Source organism: Megascapheus bottae, chromosome 1 (genome assembly GCF_031878675.1).
Source record: "Megascapheus bottae isolate mThoBot1 chromosome 1, mThoBot2.hap1, whole genome shotgun sequence".
Taxonomy (NCBI): Eukaryota; Metazoa; Chordata; class Mammalia; order Rodentia; family Geomyidae; genus Megascapheus; species Megascapheus bottae.
The window spans coordinates 85183134-85202943 of NC_143509.1; the positions used below are offsets into that span (position 1 = coordinate 85183134).

At 34.7% G+C, this 19810-nt stretch overlaps 1 protein-coding gene across 1 annotated transcript in view; it reads right to left on the reverse strand.

Moving 5' to 3' along the window:
- Positions 1–650: 650 nt before the first annotated feature.
- The window catches only part of Robo2 (roundabout guidance receptor 2), a 1066805-nt gene continuing 1047645 nt past the window's right edge, over positions 651–19810 (reverse strand). Inside the window, 4 exon segments of the mRNA XM_090347905.1 lie at positions 651–3763; positions 5119–5310; positions 7278–7550; positions 11193–11366. Of these exon segments, the coding sequence (XP_090204031.1) occupies positions 3759–3763; positions 5119–5310; positions 7278–7550; positions 11193–11366 (644 nt within the window). The 3' untranslated portion in view covers positions 651–3758.

A 19810-nucleotide genomic window follows, 5' to 3' on the forward strand; every position in this document is an offset into this window, starting at 1 on the left:
TTGGACACTGTTTGGTGCTTTAAACAAACTACAATTTAGTTTTTAAAAAAACCCATCTATAAAACAAAGTATAAAAAAGTCTATCCACGACCACAATAATCCCTTATCTTGCAACATTTAAAAGTCACAATTAATATTCTAGAGAATATGAGATTAAAAATTGAAAATTGCATGTTACTTAAAAATGTATGGTGTTTAATTTATAGTCCACATTATGAAGAAGTGAAATAAAAGTAACTTCACCTCTAAGATAATGTGGAAAGACATGTTACTTTGCACCAATTTCTGTCATCATTCTATAAACACACAGCTGATGAACCAACTAATATTATTGAATGTAAAGTTTCTGCATATCTTTAATACTGATACATGATCTCTTTGAAGTGAAGATAATTCATAATATAAAGCCCATTGGCACAGTGAGTGTTTAATTGTCAAGGGACAATCACATAAATTTATTGAATAGAATTTAAAAGGTGTTCCACCAAAGCACAAGCTTTCAATTCAACTCCCATCAAAATATATATTTAAATGCCCAGAGATTTGAACTATGACTATGAACATGGTATATCTATTTTAACATTAAAAGTAATAAATCTGCAATGATTTTACTTAATCTTGGTTTTAATATGTTGTACATTTGTTCTGATTTTTCTTTCTTTTTTTTTTTTTTGTCAGTCGTGGGCTTGAGCTCAGGGCCTGAGCATTGTTCTTGGGCTTTTCTCAAGGTTAGCACTCTGCCACTTGAGCCACAGCACCACTTCCACCTTTTTCTATGTATGTGGTACCGAGGAATCGAACCTGGGTCTTCGTGCATGCTAGGCAGGCACTCTACCACTAGGCCAAACTCCCGGCCCCTTGTTCTGATTTTTCTATATTCTTCCTTTGATTGGATTCAACTCCTGCAAAGGAGTCAATTATGTATAAATGCCTATACTGTCAGATTTTAAAATGGCATAAGAGGGATTTGGAGGAAAGCAGGGAGACTACCTACACTGGCTTTCCTGAGTTTGCGCCATTGATAGGATGAATTTCCCCAAGTGGACTATGCATGGTATGAATGAAGCTGTGCTTGTATCTAGAATCACTATAAACAGTACTCTCTATGGTATTACATTATTTCTACCCCAGATTCACTTGCCAGTATGTTGAGCTGCAAGAATGAATTCAGAGAATTTCCAATCACTCAGTCATCTACAAAATGCAAACCATGGTGCTACTCATGTTAATTTTGTTATTCCATTAACATTCTGACACTTATGGGCAACTTTTCCATAATACAAGCTGATAAATACTTTAATTTTATTTGGTAATGGCCCGAAATGTATATAGCTAAAGCAGGCTAATATTGCCTGCTACCTATGTGGGTTGTCTACATATGAACATACTGATTGTAAAATTTGAATGATCAATTTATATAAAACTGGATTTAACAGATAACATAGTCTTTTCTAAAAAGAACATTCTAAATCACCACAAAGTCTATATTGGTATAACACAGCTATTCATATTTCATGTATTGAAGTCAATGTGGAAGCACGATGTTTTGCCTCATGATAGTTTTCAAGTTTTCTGCATAGAGATACCTTTTGAAAGTCAGTTTACTAATTATGCATAAGTGCTGCATGAATAAAAACTTCTAAGCTAAATTCAGTCACAGAGGAATATAACGGGGTTACTTCTAAAGCAAAGGAAGCAAAGTTGAGCATTTTATAAATAAACTTTCACAACTTGTAAATAATTATGTATTCATGTTTTTTGAGAATCATTTCAATTTTCCCAGTTCCTTTGTCCTAGTCAATAGAGGGTTTAGACATTTCCCTCCAAGTACTTGTTTCATTTAATAAAGAAATAAACTATCTGGAGCAAAGAAGATGCTGGAGTCCATAATAAACTACATTCAAGATATGGTCTCTTGGGATAAAACCACTTAATAAATCTTCCATTTGCTATAACAACACAATGTGTGGCTGACAAAGCCAGTAACTGTATGAATGAGGCCTACTCAAGGGGTCCCCTATTTTAAACCTAGTCCTGGTTATCATATTGAATATTTCTCAAAGTACCAATTGGTGGACAACTGATATGAAAACTTTTTTTTCAAAAATAAAAGGGGAAGTAGAACTTAAAATTGTGCATGTGACACATGGATAAGTGTGGCCTATGGAATTTTCAGGAAAGGTATCTTCTAATTAGCTGGTTATACACGTACAGTAGTTGACACACATTTCAAGTCATGCTTCTTTTCAGCATTCCTATGTGAAAGAACTGCAGGAACCTCTTACAGTCATGAAAACAAATGAGGCAGGACACTGTTAATTAATGTCCACTTACAAGATTTGGTTTTATTTAAAAAGTGTATAAACATGCATATTTTTCTCCTTTTTTTCCTTTTCAATTTACTCAAGTCAAGATGGGTCAAACAGATTTGGGTAGCCAATTTCTGAGGATGTACCAAAACGTGTTTTTGTTGTTAATTTTAAAATAAATCTACTTACTATGAATGGAACATACTCTGAGCACTTGCTTTTAAGCACTGATGATTTAGTGAGATATACCATGGCATCAACTTCACTTCTAATGAAGGGGCCGATTCAGAACTATACACAGACTGCTTTGTTTTTAGATGTGTTTGAATTTAAGTGATGCTGCATCCTCCAGTGTATTAAAAACATGAAACAAGAAATTACAATAGAGTTCCTATTTGAAGGCAGCTTGCGTATGTCCTGATAATAAATTGCTTCTTTACCTGTTTGCTAGATACTCTAGAGTTCATTTTGTTTGTTTCCTTGGGGGAATTTCATGTTATATTCTGACTTAATGAGTTGGAAAGATTAATTATGGTAATTCAGAAACTGCTCTTTAAAAATTGTAATATAAATACAATTCCTGTGAAACACCTTAATTTCCCTTTGCTTGTAATTGTCTGATGGGTCAATTACAATGACAGGTGAAGTTGATTCTGAATAAAATTTTAATTATCTTTTTCTAAGCAAGTTTAGTACATCTTTGCTACCTGCATTTTTCAATGCATATTTAGTTGAAAGAATTAAATTTAATTCTCTTGACCCCTGCTTATCATCTCTTAACTCACTTTCTGGTTTTAACTTGACTCAGTTCCTGGTGCTCCAAGAAGATTTTTACCAACACTATCATTCCTTGGCATTTTCCTATTCTAAACCCCAACCAAAAACCATCTAACAGGATTGGTTACACCAGCATCATCCAACCTAGCTTACAGTTCAGAAACTCCCTTCACATTCATTCCTTTCTTCATGTCATGAGGAGTAGAGATTTGTGCTTATCACCAAATAAAATTGCAGTGCAAAATTTTAACAAAAAGTTACACAATTAAAAGTTAATATATGGCACCACAGCCTATTAATTCACATATAGTACAAGAGACCAAGAAGAACAGACAATAATATGAACGGAGCTAAAAAGAGTGAGCTTGCATAGCAATGCACAAAAGAAATTATATACAGAGGAAATCCTTTTCATCCTGGAGAGCAAGTTCTCTTTTCTTTCTTTTTGATATACTCCTGACAAGAAAGAGTTAAGGTGGGTGGTGTACTTAGGAGAAGAACACAAGTCAAATATCTGTGGGATATGTGTGGCTGTGTGTCTTTACATTGCATTTACAGTTCTCTTAATAGTACATAAATAAAACAAATTGTTCATTGCACTGTGTAGTGTCATCACTTCCATGAGTTCAGACCTGATGATCCTTCAGAGCAGCTTTGAATGTCTCCTCTCAGTTACTCTGAAAAGAGATAAATAGCAATAATCAGAAGAAACATTTACATTCACCAACTTCAAGGGAATAAGATGACAAGTGAAGATAAAGTCATTAGATAAATTTTGCATAATTTTATTGGAAGGAGACAGCGAGAGAAAAGCACTTTCAAAATCAGAGAGAGAAGGGGTATCAATGTATGAAAAGTAATGCACCTGCTATATGGCGAATATAACTGTAACCCCTCTGTACATTATAATAAAAAGATTAAAAATGCACATTATACCCTACCAATGTTAGGAACAAGCTCAAAAAATACATTTATTTATAAGGCTATATCAATATAGGATGATTACATATAAACTATATCATTTGCAATGAACATATTTGAAAACATCTAAAACCAAGTTCAACTTTACCAGGTCAACTCTCAAATTTTGAAAATAAATAAATGAGAAGCAACGAGAGTAAGAGGAGTTCCAGAGTTCTACTAGAAAGGTGGGGCTGCAGCTTGCTGCTTGAGCATTTGTCCAGCATATCCTGCATCAAAATTCAATCCTTGCTGTGCACAAGTGGATCACACTTTTAATCTTAGCTACCTGGGAGCTGAGATCTGAGGATCAGGGTTAAATGCCAGCTAGGTTGCACAAATCAGATGCTGTTATCTCCAACTAACCAAAAGAAAGCCAAAGTAGAGGTGAGGTAGAGCATGAGCTTAGAGCTGAGTAAAGCTAAGGGACAGCACCCAGGCCCTTTGTTCAAGCCCCAGGACTAGTAGATATATACAAATTTAATTCTCACAACTGAAACAGAAACATTAGTTAGAGGCAACTATATAGTCGTATCCCTTTACTGTGTTTTAGTTAACAAGAGCAAGAAAATGACCAAATGGATATTGAATCTAAGACGATGAATTTAGCCTACCTGTATGAAAATGTTGTGTTCAGCTTAAGTCAACGTAAATATTAGCCAATGACTACTATAGATACCAGCTAAGTTATAAGCAAGATTTCATAACGTGCTAATTTTTTTGTTGTCTTGGTAGAGCAAATGTTCTATTCTCCTATAGAAATGTACAATATTGCAGTGTTATGAATTGAATAGCCTTTCTGAATCAGTTCTGTTCTGTTAATTCTTTTTTTTTTCTTTTGCCAGTCCTGGGCTTGAGCTCAGGGCCTGAGCACTATCCTTGGACTTTCTCAAGGCTAGAGCTCTACACTTGAGCCTCAGCACCACTTCCAGCTTTTTTGTATGTATGTGGTACCAAGGAATCGAACCCGGGTCTTCACGCATGCTAGGCAAGCACTTTAACCACTAGGCCAAACTCCCGCCCCCCTGTTCTGTTAATTCTTTAAGTGATCTAACACACTTACATAATTCACCTGTAAACTGTCCTTGACTGTTTGAGCCCATGTATCCCATGTCAAGAATGTCGCTGGCATTGCGCTGGTGGCTGCCTCTCAACACTTCAGGTTTTCGTGGTCCAGTGGAACCTTTCGAAGAAGAAGTTCCAGATGAACTGTGGCCTCCTGGAGATGGGAAGCTGGGCTTGCTGTAGGGCACCAAAGCCTCCTCTAAACAAGGAGAAAAACAGAAAGGATTAAGTTGAACTGCAATCTGGTGGCAAAACACAACCTGCATGCTTTAAATGCTAAGCTCAGAGCAGACCATTTCATTATTTCATTCTTCAGAAAAAAATAAAATGAAGTTTAAATATGAAAAGAATTTCCACATGCAAACATTTCCTACAAAAAATCCTAATGTGGTATTTAATTAAAAGCGATCTTGGGGTACATATACCATATATTAAGACATATTAAGTGCCAAATTTAAACTCATTATAAAAAAAAGTTTGTATACAATGAGCCAAAGTTTGCTTAGCCAAAAGCATATCTGATAACCATTTCTGGAATCCAGTGAGTCTCCACTTTAATTTTCCCACTAAGATAGAAAAAAAAACATGATTTTGTTTCAGTTTAAATGATGTAATATTTTCGTGATTGATTTAGAGAAAGGACTACATATTAGTTACTTAAATAAGCTTCCTATATTTCCAAATTTTGAGAAATGGAAACACATTATTTGAAGGTCATATGCTTCATTAAGATAAAAATTGACTAATAAATATGCTAGTATTTTATTTATATACTACCTTGTCATTGCCACAAGTGACTTCCTATATATACTGCAAATAACATTTAAAGATTTCATTTGTTCTTTCATTCCTTTCCCTTCTCTGATTTCTTCCCTCCCCCTCTCTTTCCTATCCTTTTTCCATCTTTCCCTTTCTTTCTTCATTCTTTCCTTCATTTTCTCTGGTATGTTCCACCTCCTTCTTCAATTACCCTCTATTTTATTCCTAGGTCTAAATGATTATTTAATATAGTGATGACAAAATAAAATAAAAATGCTAAGAGAATTGACTTTTTCTCCAAAAATAATATTAATGATGGGGTTGACATACTTTTTTTCTTTTACCGCTTGGAGATTTTAATTTTTTCTAAATAGTTTACCACAGGCAAATATTGAAATTATCATCTTCTAGCTCCTGCAGAAATTGATTATTCCAAAAACTAACACCACGTTGTTATAAAATATATTCTGGAGGGAAAAAAAAGCATGGGGAGAGGACATAGCTAGTGTAACTAGATAAGATCAAATAATTAAGAAAAACTTTGAAAATTGTATGCATCTATGCATGTATTCTTTGATTTTCATTAAATGTTAATGTGAAAATTTCCCAAGTTCTATTTTTCTAATGGGATTTCCCTGTCTCCCACCCCAGATGATATCTAAGATATCTAACTAGACACTGTGAAATTTATATGTAATATATCCAAAATGCTAGCTTCTTACAATCACAATAACATTTTCTACCAAAGGGTTAACTATAAACTACATTTACTCAGTTGAAGAAAGTTTGTGTTTTCTATCTGAAGAGTATTGTGACTGGGGATTTACTTGTAACTATTCATATTTTGAAACTGTATTTTATCGTCGGAATAATGTAATGAAGGGTTACAGTTACAATCGTCAGGTAGTGGGTACATTACTTTTTGAACATTGATACCCCTTCTCATGTTTTGTCCCTCTTCCCTCCTTCATTAAAGAAATATATTTTGTAGGTACTAGGGTTTGACCTCAGGGCCTAGGCAATGTCCCTGTGACTCTTTGTGGCCAAGGCCAGCACTCTTCCATATAAGGCACAGTACCATTTCCAGGTTTTCTGAGTAGATTACTGGCACACAAGTAGAAATGGTCTTAAAATAGTATCAGAATCAGAAGATAAAAATTCAAATTGTCTTCTGAGCATAGTTGATGAAATTTAGAGTTCTCTTAAACTCAAAGACCTTAACTTGACTAACAATTTCTATTGGTATCATTTTTAGGATATGTGCTAGTGAACTTAGCTGAAGAATACAAATTTAATTACTTATTTCAGGCAAATGTATTTCAGATGCCCTTAAGCAATGCTAGTTCTAAATAGCTGGGGGAAAAAATGGTAACAGCCCACACTTTCTTAGGACTGTGTAGAACACACCTGTTCCAACACCTGGTTTGTGTGAGGTTTTCCGTGTCTCTTCTTGGCGTTCTGTGGAGTTTATCCATTCTTGGGTTTGTCGCTGCCACTCTAGGGAGGCTTTAGCTGGACAATCCAGTGAGCTCTTTGTGTCTTCTAAGTTGGATGCATGTTGTCTCTCTAGAGAGCTTCCTTTCCTCTCTGTTGGCTTTTCCACATTACCAGTGAGCTGGTTCGGGCCTATTTGTTGCCTTAAACCCTGACTTGGTGGGGGATCTGGTGGTGGTGGAAGATCTAAAAATTAATATTTAGAATGAACTAAAATTTAATAAAAAATACAGATTTTAGTTCAAGCTGAAAAAAAATAGAAGAACCTTGCCCTCTTACAAATATCCCCATGCAAAAGAAGTTTGTGCAAAATAAGTCAGTCATGGTTATCCAAAACAAATTTTATTCATCTCTCTCTGTTGTCTTCTCATTTCATCATCACTGAAATAAAAATGATTGGTCTTATTCAACTGTTAACTATGGAAATTGTTCTCAATTGCATGCAGAGGCTAACCTTCAAGGTGAAAGGGAATCTTACTATAGTTTATATTCAATCCACTGCTTTTTTTCTCTTCAAAGTAGAAATATTATAATAAAAAATAAGACCACTAGAAATTCTACCATCTGTGCTAGCAAAACTTTCCTAGGAAGAAGGAAAGCTTTCCTGCCAATCTCCACAAGAAATATCACCCTTGGGAAATTAAAAGTTACATGCCATATCATATGCAACGAATGATTGCTTTTACTCTGTGTGTAGGACATTTAGAAATAGTCAAAGGGTTAAGCTAATATTTAACAAATAAAATTAACATTTTTTCCTGTCCACCAATTTTGGCTATTCGTTTCATAAGTTAGCTAATGAGTTACAACTAATACATTATAATCTTCCAATGCAGTAATTTTAATAAGTGATATCTAATGTTCAGTGTAAATTTGAATATGCATTACAGTATTACACAGTAAGCAGAGTATTAGGAAAATATGAAATGCAATGAAACAGATAACATCTCAGGAATTTGAATAAAATGTCACAAATGAAAAAATTAAAAGTTTAAATATTACTATATTTTTCATTTCTTTCATTCATTTTTGCTGTTTTCATCATTAATTGTACATTTTTAATTCTTATAATTATGAATTCATATTTCCTTCAGTAATTGTGTTCTGAATTAATTCATTAAAGACTTGAAAATTCTCTATATATTTTCATCAAAGTGCCATCACAAATTATTCCCTTATTAATCCTCAAAGAAGGATTGTATATTTATAAAACCTACATATCGTATACATTTGTATCATTAATAAGATATTTATATTTAATACATGCAATTATTTCCCACATCATTTTTATAATGTGTTCTTGTTTCTAATAATATTGTTTATGATATTTAAAAAGGAAAATTGTAACTCATATGAATAAGCTAGCTTTCTTAATGAAAGGCAAAGCTACTTATTGTTAAAAACTTTCTTAAAAAGCTTCATAGCATCGTGAGGGGCCGTGAGTTTGGCCTAGTGGGAGAGTGCTTGCCTAGCATGCACAAAGACCCGGATTTGATTCCTTGGTATCACATACATAGAAAAAAAGCTGGAAGTGGCGCTGAGGCTCAAGTGGCAAAAAAAAAAAAAAAATAGCATCGTGCAACTGGTAATAGTGACCTTTTTTTTCCTAGTCCTGGGGCTTGAACTCAAGACCTGAACACTGTACTTGGGCATTCTCAATGTTAGAGCTCTACCACTTGAGCCACAGCACCATTTCCAGCTTTTTCCTATGTATGTGATACCAAGAAATTGAATCCAAATTGTCATCGCCGTTACTGTCATGCATGCTAGGCAGGCACTCTACAAGTAGGCCAAATTCCCAGTGCAAATAGTGACCTTTTAAACATACACTCTAGAGATGGGGTGGGGTTGACCATTGGGAGCAGCGTCCCTAGTTGTTAAGTATGTCTTCCATTATGATTATGAATTATTAGTATTTAAAGAGAGCATGGTCTCTGGTAGAATAAAGTTATACTTGGAACATTTCTTTCAAAATAAAGAGATAATATCATAAGGAGATTATCTGATTTTTTTTAAAGATAATCTTACGAGTTTGGTGTATCCTTTATATTCAATACTAACTTCGTCCCCTGTGCATTATTATAAATGGAAAGTAATTATTTATTGGACTTAGATAACCAATGAGGAAAATTATTATATTTGCTTCCAAACTGACATATCTTGCCATTGATTTGTACTCTCCGTCAGAGCAACTTAATATCTAAAATGGCCCAAACAGTATCTGCTTATGCCAGCTAAAATTCTGATGACTATTCAATTCAACTTGAATTTATACAGCTTCATAATTAAGTAATATCCTTGGAGAGTTTAACTTCTAAGAAGAAAGGACATTGCATGCACATTGAAATAAACAAATTGGAAAGAGAGATGGAATTACAAATGATTGTGGAAAAAATAAAAGCAGGTAATCAAATACATTCACTTAAATTAAATTTGTTATTCAATTCTATGATGATTTCATTTTGAGTAAGTCCATTCACCAAAGAGTATCTGATTAGCCTACTACTGAGGATTAACCTGCTGAGGAACATATCCCCATGAGATGCATCATAGTTTTATTCTCTATATTTTAGATATCAGCATGGGCCCCCTATGAACTCAAGCATCTCCAGCTTGGATCTCTCCAATGAACTCCAGATTCATAGAGCCCAATGTCTACTGGGTAGTTCCATTAGAGTGGTTATAAAGGCTCTCAAACGTTCCTCATATCAAAACCAAGCTCCAGGTTATCCTGTGTAAAATATGCTTTTCCTACCACTATGGTTCTCTTTCTCATAGCAATTCCTTTCTCCAAGTTCAGAAGAATTATGATGTAACCTTGAGATTGCTTGACAACCTATGTTACTCTCATTAGACCCTAAGAGCTTCAATGCTACATCTTTTCTTCCTGCTTCTACTAATTCCTCCTTTAAAAGAACCACCATCAACAATTCTTTTTTTTTTTTGGTTGGTTGTGGCTCTTGAACTCTAGACCTGGGTGCTGCCCATGAGCTCTTCAGCTAACGCTACTGCCCTACCCCTTGGTCTGGGCGTTGTTTCTGAGCTCTTCAGCTCAAGGCTAAAGCCCTACCCATTGAGCCACATGCCACTTCGGTTTTCTGGTGATAAACTGAAGATAAGAGTCTCACAGATTTTTAGTGCCCGAGCTGACTTTTAACTTTATATACATGACAAAGAGTACAAAACTTAAAAAAAAAAACAATGATAACAGGGAATAAACCACAGGGAGGAAAAAACAAATACAAAATAGCTGAAAACAACAAATTAAAACTCTTGTTTCCATATCTAGGAGTTCATTTAAACAAGCATCATTTTATATGGTCATATGTTTATACCTATTGCGGTATTCTAATCCATTGCTAACAATATCCTAGACATATTCTTGATTTTACAAATGAGGGAAACCATGAAGCCTAGGATTCTTTGGGTCTAGCTGGCTTTACTTAATATAATTTAACTTTGTTTAAATAAATACTCAAAGATTAGCTGCTAGAGATAAAGAAAAGAATTGACATAGAAGAACACACTATGATTTATAAAGGAAGTCATCCAGTACCCATTGTGTCAATGAAGATGTAATGGAACCATATATATAGAAAAGCATATATGTTTTCTACAATTCTTTCCTAGATCTGTAATATTTCAACAAGAGCATAATGGAGAGACCATATGCTCCCCCAAACCTAAATATTTACAATCTGCATTTTAGTAAGAAAAATACATTTGCTGACCTTTTCTGATGTCCAAATTACTAGATTTCTAAAATTCACACATTGAAATAAATACCAACCCTTCGTAATGGTAGTGAATAAAAGAAAATAAACCTACCATCTGTCATTCCTTCCCTTCGATGAGGCAATGCTGGCTGTGGGTCTATCCGTCCTCCCTTGTGTTTTTTAGTGGGCCTAGGCCTCTGACTTTGATTCAGGGCTGCACTGGTGTTACTGTCCGTAGAAAATGGGCTGGTGGGTCGAGGCCTTTGAGAGGAAGTAAAGGCTTTTCCTAAGAAGAAAACAAAGGGAATGAGGTATAAAGAAAATCACCATGATACGTTGATCGTTGATGTCTTGTATTTCTGCTCTTCCTAAGAGTACTATGAGGAGCTGACTAGAGATGCCCTATGAAGTCACTGTTGGGTCTCTTCATACTCATTATGTCTTGCTGCATAAAACTTGTTCAATTTGTAGTAAGAACATCACTCTTTGAAACTCAAACATGAAATGAATCCATATCTAAAACTGCAGCACTCCTCGGTTATATTCTTATTTAATCTCAACAAACTTAGTGTACTTTCATAGATATATAAAAATCAATTCAGTATTTACTTCTCAAAAACCATGAGACAATTTAAGAAAGCAATCTCATAAAATTTCACAGAATTTTGAAAACTCTGAGCACAGAAAAAAAGTCTTATAGTAATTACATTTGAAATCTAATATGAATGATCTGCTCAGATAAATTGGCCTTACTATTTGATTTTTGCATATGATGAATTCTACATCTTTTTTTTTTTGTCAGAAACTCAGCAACATCAATGGAGACAGTAGGGAAAAATCACCTTGTAAATCCAAAATAGAAGAGGTGTTTTCTGGTCAGTATTATCTGTATCTAAACAGACTTCAAATTATCAGATGTCAAATTATCTTACTTTGTTTAGAATGTAAACAAGAATTAATTCTGGGTTAGGGATATCTGATACAATTTCAATAATTTCTTAGTGTAATACAGTGTTTATTATTGTATGAGTGGCTTGGTTTATGTGCATGTATTTATTCGCTTGTGCATATTTTCATTTCATACCAACTTTTTCTATGTAGTTACATTTTCCTAAGACAATGTGACATGATATTGCTTAATGCTTTAGCTATTAGCCTACACTTATGCACTTATGCTTTCTAATTTATTACTTTTCTCATACTTTCTCACTGCTCTGCTTATAACTGATGTCACCCAAAATCCCTCAGGCAACACAAAATTTGTCTTATGCCTTATAAAGCAAGAAAATTCAAATAACAGTTATACTACAACATATTTTAGCTTGGATGCTATATGAAAATAAACCTCTGCAATGCTTGAGAAATATTTTTGTTTTTAAGATAGCTAAGGCAAGCTCATAAGAAACGTGACATAATTCAAAGACAATTTCAAGACATATTTTCAAAAACTGAGAGTTTAGCAAAGGGTCAAAATCATTTTTCTTACAATTTGAACATTATTATAATTTTAAAATGCATTCAATATTTCATCACTTTGTTTTGTAAAGAGCTATAGTTTGATTCATAGATTATCTACTCACAGGTGCGTAAAAGAATCATAATAAAAATATAAGGGCGTGCACCACACCAAAGCTATTGTTTTTGAAAAACAAATGGTTTGAAATTGCTAACTCATTATTAGAGTTAATCTTGTGGTTCTTTATTGTGGAATAAGAAGCACATAAAAATGACATAATTTACCTTTCACATTATTACTTATTACTCCCAGAAATCAAATTTGAATTTCTGTAAGGTATAATATACATGTATTCAACACTTTATTCAACCTTGCAAATGCAGTAAGTGTATCTTTAATTAGCATCCTTTCAAACAAATAATAAATTACTGTATTAAAATATTAGCCAAACCATTAACCAGGTCATCAGTCATTTGAACAGTTAGATCAACAGCCTTAGACTCATTCACCCCATGCTGAGGAATCTTTCTCAGAAAATGCACTTGGAGAAAGAATTGAGGCAAAGAAAAGTAATGGAGATGAAAGCCAAATCATTTTAATCACTATTGATTATGTGAGGATTTTGCAAAGTATAAGTTATTGAAAATTTAATAGCAATCTCAGTTGTGCCTTTCTTATACAATATGTATATATATACATAGATATATATGTATATATAAAAGCATATTCCAATCATCCAGTGACACCCCAAAGAGAAAGGGATAGAAAGGTTGGCAAGTGGTTTTAGCTGTGCCAAAGGTAGCATCTGAAGAGTTCTGGTAACAGAACGTTCACATTATGATCATGCACATTAAGAGAGCCCTGAAAGTAGACTCACTGAGAAAAGAGAACAGGAAGATTAAAAGTCGGTGGCCAGGGCACAAGATTCTCTCATGCAAAGAATGTTTTCTTGGAGGCTACCAACCTGTTCTTGTAAGGCTGGTTCCATCCAGCCTAAAACCAGCCTTATCTGCTGCTGCCACCAGTGCTTGTGCAAAGCTGCCGCTGGCAAAGATGGAACCATCTGAGGAGCTACCTACGCTAGATCTATGACTAGAAAAGTTACGGTCCTCATCAGATGCAGAGCCCCATCCATTTACCATTGAACCTAAAAACAAATGTAGTTATCTAGTAAGTTGTAGGTATTAGATATCTTATGTACTTGTACACACTGTACAAGTCAGTCTCCACAGCTCCTCACTTCTTTGAGCTTCAACCTTGAGTTATTTTATTGCAACATTATCATTCATGTTGTACACATTCTAAGTGCAGAATGAAATTCATCTCGATCTGTATCTGCACATAGCACATGAAAAAATTTGTGCCAATAATTCAAATCTTATATAATCTAAATTACTAGGAAATCATTTATCCAAGAGAATTTCTGTGTATGTCAAGAAGCAGTGTGTATTGATAAAGATTGTAGCGTACTTAAACTGAGGGGCTGAGATGATGAAATACTACGAGAATTTTTTGAAGTTGGATTAGACTCTTACTAATCTGCATGGATATTTTTATTTTAGACATATACTTAGAGATCATAAAAGGGTTGGAATAATTTGAATATATTAGAATAACAAATTACTCATAAAATCACAAAAATTTCTAAGTAAAGTTAATAAAACTATTAAAATATTTAGAGAATATTCTGTAAAATTTTATTAGCTTCAAAGATTAGCACATATTCCTTGGTTTTCACTTTTTTAAGAACTTCAATTTGCTTTTCTTAAACTTTTTCTTATTTTTTTTCATTTTTTAAAATATTTTTTATTGTAATTAATAAAAGGGTTACATGATATTTGCCAGATAGAAGGTGCATTAATTCACATACATTGATACCCTTTCACATGTCTTGGTGCCCATTACCCTCTCTCCCACCCCCCCATCTTGGTTTTCCCCCCCTTCCCTATCCAATTTCAAATAACCAAATACAAATATATCCAATATATCAGATAACAAAGTGAGATACTATAACAATATGAGATAACCAAGGGACAGCAAAAGAGGTGAGAGATAACATAGTACATTAAGGACAACAATCATTCATTATATGGCTTTTGTTTCTGTATCCTGGAGGTCCTTTCAATTAGCTTCATACTATATGGCCTTATGTATCAAGGTTTTGCTCTATTGCAAATCTCTGCTAGTAGAGTCCAAGGTTTCTACTCATTATGACAAATGAGGGAAACCATTGAGCCTTAAGTTCCTTTGAGTCCGGCTTACTTCACTTAATATGATTTTTTCTAAGTCTTTCCATTTACTAACAAATGGGTCGATGTCATTTTTTCTGACAGCAGCATAGAATTCCATTGTGCACAAATACCACATCTTGTTGATCCACTCATCAACTGAGGGACATCTAGGTTGGTTCCATATCTTTGCTATGGTGAATAATGCTGCAATGAACATTGTTGTGCTAGTGGATTTAGTATGCCCTAGTTTCTGGATGGTTGGGTAAATGCCAAGTAGTGGAATTGCTGGGTCATAGGGGAGTTCTATGTTTAGCCTTTTGAGGCACTGCCATACTGCTTTTCATAGTGGTTGAATGAGTTTGCACTCCCACCAACAGTGTAGTAGTGATCCCTCCTGGCCACATCCCCTCCAGCATCTGTTGTTATTCGTTTTCCTGATCCTGGCCATTCTAACTGGAGTGAGGTGGAATCTTAGAGTTGTTTTGATTTGCATTTTTTTTATGACCAGAGATTTTGAGCATTTCTTCATGTGTCTATAGGCCACTTTTATCTTAAATTTTTTTTTTAACACTAACAATGATCTTTAAAAATTCATCTCTCTGGGGTCAGGAGTTTGGCCTAGTGGTAGAGTGCTTGCCTACCATGCATGAAGACCCAGGTTCAATTCCTCGGTATCACATACATAGAAAAACCCAAAAATGGTGCTGTGGCTCCAGTTGTAGGGCTCTGGTCTTGAGAGAGCCAAGCACAGTGCTCAGGCCCTGAGTTCAGGTCCCAGGACTGGCAAAAAAAAATCTTCTGAAGAATATCACTATCCCTAAAATAGATATTTTTTGGCAAAATTAAACATGAAAATGAAGAAAAACAATTGCAGCTTTAAATATAATGAACTCTGTAAATACTGAAAAACAATTGTATTGTTGACTTTGTGGTAATAAATATTTTTTTTCTTTCTGATACAAAAACACACTAGAAACTCAACCTCTTACTTAATTGAATCAATATTACAATACTGTCTTAAGTTAGGACACCTTAAGTTCATTCTACAATAAACTACCAAATAATGTTCATATTTTCTTAGAAAATGGACAAACAAGTTTTGATATTACATTTTCCAAATAAACCAATCATATATTTACATGAAAGACTTACAAATCAAATTCTAGAGTTTATTTCTCCTTTTCTTCAATATTTAAGCAAGAACAGTGTGGTTAGTAGTGTCTCATCCTGAAGCACTTGTAATTTTTGTCAAGGTGCCAAGATATAATAGCACAGACTCCTGCCCTTTCAGGACAGAGAAAATGGAAGTTGGTACGGTTAGAATGATCCTAGAAGTTAAAAGGATATGGAGCGTAGCAGAGAAAGATAGAGTTTTGGCTTTCCTTGCCAAAAGCACAAAAATACACTAATTCCCCTGATACAGGCCACTGCAAGGAGGCTGAGATAGCCCTAGCAACTGAACATCCTAAGAGAGACCATTTCCACTTAGTAAGCCCCAGTCAGAGAAGAAAGCATGCACTAGGCCTACCAATATAATGCTACATCAAATCAGTCATTCCGTAAAGGTACAGAAAGAACTCTCACTCTTAGTTAAACATTTCAAAACCCACTGATAATTTCTCCCATGCTTTTTTTGTTTGCCTACATGTCTTTCCTCTCTCTCCAGAACAAGTTGTCTCTTTGTTCTTCATCTTCATCTTTGTCCCTAAACTCCTAACAGATTTCCTTCTAGTTCCTTCTAGCTTCCTTATATGTCATCTTCACTTTAAAACGTTAGCTGGCCTCTCCCTCCCTCCTCTCTCTCTCTCTCTCTCTCTCTCTCTCTCTCTCTCTCTCTCTCTCTCTCTCTCTCTCTCTCTCTCTCTCCCTCCCTCCCTCCCTCCCTCCCTCCCTCCCTCCCTCCCTCCCTCCCTCCCTCCCTCCCTCCCTCTCTCTCTCTCTCTCTCTCTCTCTCTCTCTCTCTCTCTCTCTCTCTGTCAGTTGTGGGGCTTGAACTCAGGGCCTGGGCACACTGTTCCTCAGCACTTTTGCTAAAGGCTACTTCTCTGCCACTTTGCAGCACAGTGTCACTTCCAGTTTTCTGGAGGTTAATTGGAGATACAAGTCTCATGGACTTTCTTGCCCAGACTGGCTTTGAACCATGACCCTCAAATTTCAGCACCCTGAGTAGTTAGGAATACAGACATGAGCCACAGACAGCAGGCAAAGTCACGTTTCTGAGACCCTTCATTAACCATGAGGTTAACAAGCCCCATTGTGCCTGACAGATAGTGCAGTCTCTCTGCTTGTAGTATGTCTACTGCCTCCCATTACTCAAACTTCTGGGTGACTACGAGATCAGTCTACCTGTGTCTCATCCTTTACTTGTTTCAACTTCACTCTCAATTTTCTGTTAGAATCAATCTCTCCTTTGTGGTCCAATTACCATGCATACCCGCTCTTGGTTGCATATGTTGGTTTTGTTCTATATGAATTAAATTATGGAAAGTTGTGTTTACAACTTTCTTAAGTCTTTTCGTAGTTTTGTCACAGTAGCAAGTTAATAGTCACTACATTGAATCAAATTCATTTAACATTTCCATTATTCAGTTATTATTCGTGTGATTCTATTTGGTATATGATTTTCTTAATTATGACCTTGTGTAACTTATAAAAGAAAGGTCCCTATAAACATTCCTAGAAAGTTTATTAAACAAGGATTTTATGTTAGTAAGTTTTTATTCATTGTTTGAATACTGGGAACAAAGATTGATATAATCCAAAATAAGGCAGTAAAAATAATAACAAACATAACTTTCATTATATAGTGCAATATATATTCTATTATAATTATGCATGTTATATATTTTATAACTCTTAAATGTTAATATTTATAATACTTTGATTTATATTGAACAACTTATAATTATCTGGCATGCATGTGACATCTTTCCATACTCCACTACTCAACTACCCTAATGCATTTAATTAGACTTGTTCTGCTCTGTCAAATTCTTTTTTTTTTCTTTTTTGGGTGGCTGTGGGACTTGAACTCTGGGCTTGGGAGCTGTCTATAAGCTCTTCAGCTCAAGTTTATTGCACTACCACTTGAGCCACAGCATCACTTCCAGTTTTCTGGTAGTTAACTGGAGGTATGGGTCTCATGGACTTTTGTGCCCGGTCTGGCTTTGAAGTGTGACCCTCAGATCTCAGCCTTCTGAGTAGCTAGGATTACAGGCATGAGCCACTAGTGCCCAGCTTCTGTCATATTCTTACACTTTCACTAATATTAGGCAAGACATAATCAACTGTTTGGTTCTGTCTGCTGTATATTCCAGTACTGCAGAATTTAGTCTCTGTGCTTTGAAAATCACATCAAACAAATATAACCAAAGAAATCCTATGCTAATGGCCCTTATTGGATAATGCTAAGCAAAATAAACTCCAGGAGATAAAACAAGATGTTTATCTTTGTGTTTGTTGTTTTTAATGCAATATGTGAAGTTATTTCTTTTCTCTTTCATTTTTTTCCCTTATGAGTCCCAAGGGAAAACCATCCCTTGTTGTTACTGTATCTGATTTTGGTACATGCTATATTGTATATACATTTATTTATTTATTTCAGTTAGAGAAGGGAAGGGGAAGAAAAAACAAGATGAAACTAGGAACAAAGTGTGAAACAATGTAACACTGATTTTCCCAAGAAAATATGTTAGAAATGAACTTAACAATTTGGGAGGGATTTGGGGGGGGAAATTTGTGGGAGAAAAAGTTTGGAAGGGATAAGAATGTATCCACTAACTTATCAATGTAACTGTAACCCCTCCATACATTACCCTAATAATAAAATAAAATGTTAAAGAAAAGAAATTCCACGGTAGAACTGCTGAGAGAATTAGCTTAAGTTTTGCTAAAACAAAAACCTATCTGTCTCCTGATATACCCTAAGCAAGTTTGCTTTTCTGCTCTGGTCTTCTAATTTTTTTCTCTTTTATTATTGCAATTTCTCCTGCTCTTACAAACCTCACTTAGCCATTTTTCATTCATGATTTGTTTTTACCTCCCATGAAAGTAAGTGTCTAAAGTCATAGCTGGTCAGTTCAGCAATAGTAATCAGATGTCTTTTGTGAGTGTTTGTTTTTATACTTTTAATAAGATCAAAGAGACTAAATAGATGGCAGCAGCATTAATAGATAGGTTTCGTAAGATTAGGGATTGAGATACCTAATGACCCAAATAAAAGAAAGTGAAATTAGTGTTCTTTATCTTTTATAATAATTTCCTCTCATAAATTTATATGATGTCTACTCATCTCATTTTTCATTGGCTACCATTTTTCCCTCTTTCTCTAATTACCTGAACATTTAGGCAAACAGTTGCCAAAGACAGAGATGAGGCTATGATTTGGAAGGAAAGAAAAATATTAATTCTTGACTTAAAAGGTATGTCAATGTCATTGTGTAATTACAAATAGAAATTAAAGTTAGTAGCTACCATGTACAAACAGCTTAGCTAGATTACCTACAAATTACAAGCAATTCATATCCATTTGACACATTACAGCTCCTGACATAATCAATACACACTTAAACATTTAATGAAAAATGAATTTATGTCACATAGTTAAATTTATTTGTGTTCACATTTTCAATCTTTCCAAATTCCTCGAGTTTAAAATTGCTGAAAGGCAGGAAAAAATATCAAATTTATTCAAGTTGTTAAAGAGGAGCTGCACGTAGGACATTAAGTTGCTGCTCACATGCTACTGAGCATAAAATACTGTGACAAAGTGGCATCTTGCTGTGTCTCTATTACATCTCCAGCACTAAAATTAATTTATGATCAGTCATCAATTCATTTACATGTCATTTTATGCTAAATCCTTCCTTGCTGATAAATGCTTATCCTTAGATCCATTAAGCCAGAGTAAAGTCTGTGCTTTATAATATGACCCTGCTAATTGTTGCATTACCATTTTTATGAGATACAAAAACTAACGGAGCCCCATTTTTGAGCCAATATTTAATCCAGGAACTCTTCTTATTAAATGCTATTTTCTTAACT